This window comes from Gymnoscopelus braueri (assembly GCF_963280865.1).
Source record: "Gymnoscopelus braueri genome assembly, chromosome: 10".
Lineage (NCBI taxonomy): Eukaryota > Metazoa > Chordata > Actinopteri > Myctophiformes > Myctophidae > Gymnoscopelus > Gymnoscopelus braueri.
In genome coordinates, this window is record NC_137611.1 from 52,717,686 (window position 1) to 52,725,224 (window position 7,539).

The window sequence follows — 7,539 nt, forward strand, 5'->3', positions numbered from 1 at the left end:
AGGGTAGTTAATACCCTCACAAAAACATATAGTAATCCTGGTCGCTATACCGCCTCCCCCATGACAGCCGGGGCGCCTGATGGAGAGGAAGGGAACTGGTTGGAATAACGTGTTCCTTGTTGGATTAAAACCCAAGAAAGCACTATGACTTGTTTCCATTGGGTTCCTGTGTATTCAATTCATCGAAACATTTAAAGACAAACAATAATGCGAAAAACATCCAAAGTCATGGGTCAGACCTTTTTATGACGTATGACACTCGGTAGTGTCTGTGGAATGCATATTATAGCTCTATGGTGGAGTCACTCACACACTGAATGCACGCATTGATTGATTGATTGATTGATTGATTGATTGAATACTTTATTAAAGGTTTGCAAATAGTACAGTGGTACGATTTTACAATGATGGTAAAAGGATAACACAAAAACAAAACTATGGGCTGTAATCAAGTCAGAAACTGAAATGAACATGATAGCTTGTTCTATCCCTACATGTACAGCACGATGTTTTACATAAAGTACAGAAACAGAGACTTTTTACTGTTTTATTATAAATGGTTATCATATAATTTATAGTTATAACAACGATTAATCCGGTAAAAGCTGATGCAATACAATATTAACTCAATTGTATTTACACATTGGAAAAATACAGAGTATGAAGGCAGAGGGATTTTTTGCCTATTGCAGCCTTTTGAAAATATAACAAGTAAAACAGTTTAACTCAATGTATCTGGGTTAGGGTTAGGATACTGTGTGAATATTGAATGAGAAGCCACAGTGCATGAGCAATGCCTTGCCTACAGCACACTCTAGTGGACAAATCTGCAGACACAGTCACATACAGCACTACATTTAACAGTGGTTCTCAAACATTTTCATGTCCAGGACCCCCAAAATTGACACGAATTTGACCCCCATCTGACAAGAGTTGGTGCCAGCGACCCCCATAAGAGAAGATGTGTCAACATCTAAGATTTGTCAGTATTTCTCTAAATAGACAAACAATAGAATAGAGCTTAAGTGTTTAAAACTGTTCGTCGTTTTGCTGGGGACCCCTGGAACCCAGTCAGGGGTCCCCGGACCCCACTTTGAGAACCAGTGATTAATGAGTTTAATACAATTCAGCCTACAGTGGAGATGTGCTGTTTCTGTATTTTGATTGATTGAATACTTTATTAGTCAGAAATGTATACAGCACGGAGGTAGCCTACAGTAAAACAGGCTAAAAGGATAACACAAAAAAGTCCTGCAGAATTGTTTCCATTGTGGTCCTATGTATCCAATTGATCGATCTGGACGTGTATGTGGTTCAGGAATTTATTAGACTAGTTTTTAATTCCACATAAAATAAGTATCAACCTGATGACATTAGTGTCAACAAGAGATTGCCCAAGACAGACACTGTAAATTGTTTAGCGTTGTATTTTTTATTTTTTTTGGTTTCAATATTTACTTTATGTATGTATTCGTTCTCTGTTTTTAAAATAATTATATTGAAGTCTATAAGTCTATTATTAGCAGGTAAACCTTTAGATGTGCAACTTAGTCTTAACGGACTTGAGTTGCAACTGTAGTTGGACTCCTTTTATCTGTCTATACCGTGTAGACCAGGGGTGATGCAACTTTGATGATGGAGAGGGCCACTATATTTCCAAACTCACTCCAGAGGGCCACATTGCATATTGTTGCTGTCGGGCAGATACCTCTTATCTACATGTTTTAACTTTTTTCATAAATTAATGATTCATTCTAGTATGTCACACAAAAGTAGCAAAAATAGCCGATCTACAAGCTCAAAACGCGTCGCATTGCGACGCGTTTTGAGCTTGTAGATCGGCTATTTTTGCTATTTTGGAATTGGAATCCTGAATTCTTTTTTGCTATTTTTGAATTGGAATCCTGAAAAGTAACATTTTTGTTTTATTTCAAATGCATTTAGTTATACTTATGTTAACTTTATGAACTAAATACAAATACATTGGACATAAAATAAAGTAATTAAACTACTAATATAGACTGAAGTAATTAAAGCGGGTCATGTTTGCAATTGTAACAGCTGAAATCAATAATATATCAGTATTCCGATATTAACCTGCGGGCCGCATTAAGTGAAGGTGGGGGCCGCATGTGGCCCCCGGGCTGCCAGTTACCCATGTATGGTGTAGACGAAGAAAATGAGTCCAACTACAGTTACAACTCAAGTCCGTTTTGCTAAGTTTACTAAGTGGTTAAATCAAATTAAATCAGAAACAGCCCAGACATCCTGGTTGTACGGCTTCTCCATCAGTCCTGGCCAGCTGGGAGCCGTCCCCATGCAGTCTGGTGGGCCTACAGTGTTCCTCATACATGTTATGAAGCTGAAACAAAACAACACATTAATGTAAATAGCTTGGAGGATATAATAATCATCATAAATAGCAGTAATAATGGGGGCCAACTGGGTCATGGAGGCTGACATTTGTTTATGTGCAAACCTTTCGTTGGCTGCATGGATTGTGTGTACCACGTTCTGGACCCCACTTTGAGAACTAATGCTATAGAATTAGATACCGTAGATTGGCAAGTAACAAGACAGAAAGACAGACAGACCTGTGACCTCTGTGGACATTTTTTAAATACTTTTATTCAAACAGGCCTCTTTACATAGCCCTTTATGATTACAGCTTTTGTGTTGTAACATATCCTGTATTGGTTTCCTGAATTTCACCGGCTGATTGGTTAAATGCTGATTGTTTTATTTTTGTCTTCTTCTTATCTTTATTATTGACATGTTCTACTTTTATTCTTGTGAAGCACTTTGTGACTCTGACACTGAATGGCTGTGAGAGCATGCTCTACAAATACATTTTACTTACTTACAGACAGACAGACAGACAGACAGACAGACAGACAGACAGACAGACAGATTTAGAAATGTGATGATATATGTTTACCATCCGTGCATCTTTCCTGCGAACGCAACCGATGAAAGGATCGTTGGTGTTTGGGTCCGGGCTACAAACTAAACACCAAACCTGGAGCTGAAGACAGGAACAAAACAGACAGAATTGTTGCTTATTGATGTCAAAATGCTCAAACATAATATAACTTATAACAACGCTGGTTGAATCTGCACATCATTGTACACACAATCCCCCAAACTATAAACTGTCTTTAGCAAGTTGATAGAAGATAATAGTTTGAATTAGTCCTTCCGGAGAAGAAGTCATCGATCAGGAGGATATATCCATCCATTCATCTTCAAATCTGACTGAGGAACATACTATTGTTTATACTGAAATGGTTTATACTGTAATGTAGATACATACTGTAATGTATGAATTTGTTTAGTAGTAGCCTATATAGAACCATTTATATATATATATATATATATATATATATATATATATATATATATATATATATATATATATATATATATATATATACATACACGCACGCACGCACGCACGCACGCACGCACGCACGCACGCACGCACGCGCACACACACACACACACACACACACACACACACTCCCTATGATTCTAAAAACTAAATTGCAGACCTGAATGGTTCACAGAATTGTAACGAATAAGGCACCCAAGTATTTGAGCAAATACTTTTCAAGGATTTGTGATGTGCATAGATACTCCACTAGGGGTAGTGCCACAAATTTTGTTCCATGCAAAGTCAGAAGCAGTACTGGAATGGCCTCTTTTTTGTATTCTGCAGCTATCACATGGAATGGGTTGCCTACAGTCACAAAATTGATTAGGTCTACCTCTAGTTTTAAGTCCTCCCTTTTTTTAAATACCACATGGTCCTGATTTTACTTATGTATTTTATGTTTTAACTGTACTTATGGGACCGCAATGGAAATAAGCCTCTGGGCTTTCTTGTGTAATCCCTTTGACTATAAATGTGCATGTTTTTGTTTGTACATGTGCTTGTTTTCAACACACACACGCACGCACGCACGCACGTACGCACGCACGCACGCAAGCACGCACGCACGCACGCGCACACACACACACACACACACACACACACACACACACACACACACACACACACACACACACACACACACACACACACTATGGACTGTGGTGTAGATCTCTGTTGAGAATGTATTATTTATTTATGAATCAGAACAATGTGACAACATATAGTTCAGATGTAACAACAGGGAAATAAATATACACATCACACATCACATGATGAAAAACGAACAGGCTTTCATAATAAATTATTATGGATGAAAATTGATAAATATAGCAGTTGATCTCTTGTGTACGGTTTAGTTGTATAAATGATAAGTCATTTAAACCTGGAACACCAGATGAATGTAATTAATGACAGCTGGCTGGTGATACTATGTGTGAAATAATAAATAAATGCATAACATGGAATTGTGTTTTGGAACAGCATGATCTCCATAGTGAATTTAGTGAATGTAGTGTATTTGACGCACACCTGTTTGAATGGACACTCGGGGCGATGTCTGTGTCCACTTGCATCGTTAACCTTTCTGCAGTTTGTGTTCATTAAACGTACATCCATTTTCACCCGGGGTGACACCTACAAGACAAGACATGACCCGACGTAAACTTTGGTCATTTTCTTACAATTTGCAGTTCAGGAATGTATCAGACACTCTTATCCAGAGTGACTCACAAGTGTGAGTTCAGAATAAGCAGTCTGTCTAAACCAGTTGTGGAAAAAGTACTCCAATTCTTTACTTAAGTAAAAGTATCAATACTGCAATATAGAAATACTCTGTTACAAGTAAAAGTCCAGAATTCTAAATTTACTTGATTAAAAGTACAAAAGCATTGGTACCAAAAGTAAAAGTACTACTAGTAACTACAATGTTCTAATAATTGTAGTGGAGTAAAAGTACAATATTTGACTCTGAGATGTAGTGCAGTAGAAGTAAAAGTATTGGAAATTGGAAATACTCAAGCAAAGTACGAATACCTCAACATTTTTACTTAAGTACAAAATTGTACTTAAGTACAGCACTTAAGTAAATGTACTTAGTTACTTTCCACCACTGGTCTAAACAAACAACATCTAAGTAACATTATGTACATTTGAAACTAGGTAAACCAGGTAAACTATTAACCTAGCATCTGTCTAAATAACATGCTATATCTAAATAACATTCTTAACAACTTATATTGTACACATTAGCTTGAAGTCCACTATAAACCATACCACAAAAAAATATTAGTTTCTTGAAATATTTTAACATTTCTCATCTATTACAGCTGAACTATTCTGCAGCATTAAGTTACCAGCAGCTACGTTGTAACAGCTCTGACCTGATCTGTGTTTCACAAGAGAACCCACTCGATGTCGTAACATTAAAATACAGTCATCAAAACAATACGTATCATCGTGCGTAAATAATGATTCAATATAATAATGATAAGACAACGTTACCTCTTTTACTACATGTCCACCAAGATTCTTTCCAAATTCAAAGAAATTCAGATGGCCAAAACTAAATTGTTGATTTGCTTTGATAATGGCGAGATCAACAAACTTCTTGAGGCGAGATTCCAGCTGGTTGTAGCTGTTCTGTTCGTCTGCTGTAGTCAGGCAGACGACAGCAGTCAGGAACAACATGGACACTAGAAGTCTCTTCATCTTCTTCAACGTGTAGTGTAGACGTTCACAGGATATATTGTTGGTTAAATGTTCTTCTCCAACATGCAGACGTTCACAGGAGATTATAGTTGTGTTGTTGTTTAATCGTCTCTCCCGGGGGTCAAAGAGCAGATTTTTTTGTGTGATGTCTCTGTTTGTTTGTTGTGTTTGGCTTTGTGGCTCCAGGCAGAAGGTTCACTGACATTCCGGAGTTCTCTACAAGCATCTGGTTCCACTTCAAACTCGCTAACGACCAGAGCTGAATAAAGCGACCCCTTCCCCTCAAGTGTCTCAAAAGGAAACTCAAAAGGACATTATGGTATATCCAGGACTAAAAGTAGCATCTCAAACATGAGAACATGTATTTCCATGATATTTCATTTAATTGGTAAAACACTTGAAGGTTTGCACTTAGGACTGAGTTTGACCTTTGGTCAAATAATGTAAGCCAGAGAGAGATTTCACCCAACTTAGTGTGGGCTCAGCTGTAATGCAATCAGTTCAGAGTTCCTGTCCATTGAGCTACACTAGAGAGTCCAGGTGAGAGGTGAGAGTCACAACAGTCGTCCTGATAAACCTTTTGTTCCTTGGTTCAGAGGCATTGACACCCTCTGTCTTGTCTTGATTATCAGAAGAAGGCTTTTGTATTCATTTAAACTAATCAGAGTAATCATTGTTCCTTCCTGGGCCGATCAGCTACAGACAGGAACTGTGTAGTGAATGGTTGGAAGCCAGGTCAAGATGACTGGGTAAACAGTTAAAATATATACACTTTGGTTATTCTTCTTTCTTAGGTCTAAAGTGTGTAGTTAAAATGATTAAAGTCTGGATAACTATGACTTGCAAACAAAGAGAAATGTCATTTAAGGAAAATATTCTGTCTTAAAGTAAACTGCAACTTTGTTGACTCATTGTATTTCTAACTGCTGTTTGCAATTGTGAATGTATAATGTGTGTGGACTTAATTTGAAGCTAATAAGATGTTAAACAAAGATTTCATAATATGAGCTTGTGTAAAAGTATAGTTTTATAGATAAGGGTTAAAGTAAATTGTCACATGTCTAAACCAAGTCAAGATGCAAATTTCTTGTGCCGATTGAGAAGGCTGGCCCCAAGAAGCCTTTTGTTTCTAAAAGCTTGTTTGTGAGTGGTCAAGAAGGAGGACTGGGAGGAGGTCCTATGTCAAATGTCTGTCTGTATAAAGTACAATGTTTTGGTGATTCAGGTACACTCTGTGATTGGCAATGCAGATGTCAACGTCTATGGTAATAAATAAATTTCTTTGGACAAACCCTCTTTCAAACTGGATCCTTGTTCTTCTTGCATTCAGGGAATAGTTATGGAATAGTGTTTTTCTTGTCTGATCATGGACCAATATACGACAACATTTTTATGAAATGAAATGTGTATGAAACGGGGAGAGAAAATGAAAGTAGCTTTTTATTATGAGTATCAAAATTAAACTTTGATATACTGATGGGAAATATATTCCTGGAGGACAGCTGACCAGCTGTCAGTGTGGTCAGATGTAGACAGCACTGTCCAGATCCAAGGTCATAAAGTAACTGTGTGTGATTTTGTTTGTTTTATTTTATTTTTGTTTAACTACAGTAACAGAGGAGTTATCACTACAGTTATGTGTGCACTTAAGTCAGTTCTAAGCTAGACAGAGACTGAATTTAGTTAGTCTGGTGACCAAAGACTGGTGACCAAAGGTCTGGTGACCAAGAACTCAGAACTGACCAAGAAAGTGTGAAAGTTGTCTAAGACAGACCATTGTGTTTTTATTAATTATATATATATATTTTTTTAGACATTTTGTCTATTATTTTAGTTAGTTTTGTACAAAACAAAAAGAAAAAGCCTTTAAGCCTAGTTTTTATTTTTATTATTTTTAT

The 7,539-nt window shown here is 37.0% G+C and overlaps 1 protein-coding gene across 2 annotated transcripts; it reads right to left on the reverse strand.

Moving 5' to 3' along the window:
* Positions 1–348: 348 nt before the first annotated feature.
* Positions 349–5,833, reverse strand: LOC308093770 (uncharacterized protein). Of its 2 annotated transcripts, XR_013933893.1 has the most exons (5): positions 5,435–5,833; positions 4,463–4,567; positions 2,939–3,025; positions 589–2,362; positions 377–435 (listed from the first exon to the last, which is right to left on the reverse strand). XR_013933893.1 is itself a non-coding variant. In XM_080440103.1 (4 exons), exons 1-4 carry the CDS (start codon positions 5,639–5,641, stop codon positions 2,249–2,251), a joined length of 513 nt encoding a protein of 170 aa, XP_080296229.1. In that variant the 5' UTR covers positions 5,642–5,833; the 3' UTR covers positions 349–2,248. The 2 variants fall into 2 exon arrangements, 1 of the variants encoding a protein (XP_080296229.1); XM_080440103.1 differs by having other exon boundaries at positions 349–2,362.
* Positions 5,834–7,539: the final 1,706 nt, after the last annotated feature.

What these genes read in the sequence shown, in the direction of transcription:
- LOC308093770 (XM_080440103.1), bottom strand. Translation starts at nt 5,641, where the DNA reads ATGAAGAGACTTCTAGTGTCCATGTTGTTCCTGACTGCTGTCGTCTGC. An exon ending in CCGAGTGTCCATTCAAACAG is followed by an intron (nt 3,026 to 4,462) that starts GTGTGCGTCAAA and finishes TCCTGTCTTCAG; the next exon opens with CTCCAGGTTTGGTGTTTAGT. An exon ending in GCAGGAAAGATGCACGGATG is followed by an intron (nt 2,363 to 2,938) that starts GTAAACATATAT and finishes GTTTTGTTTCAG; the next exon opens with CTTCATAACATGTATGAGGA.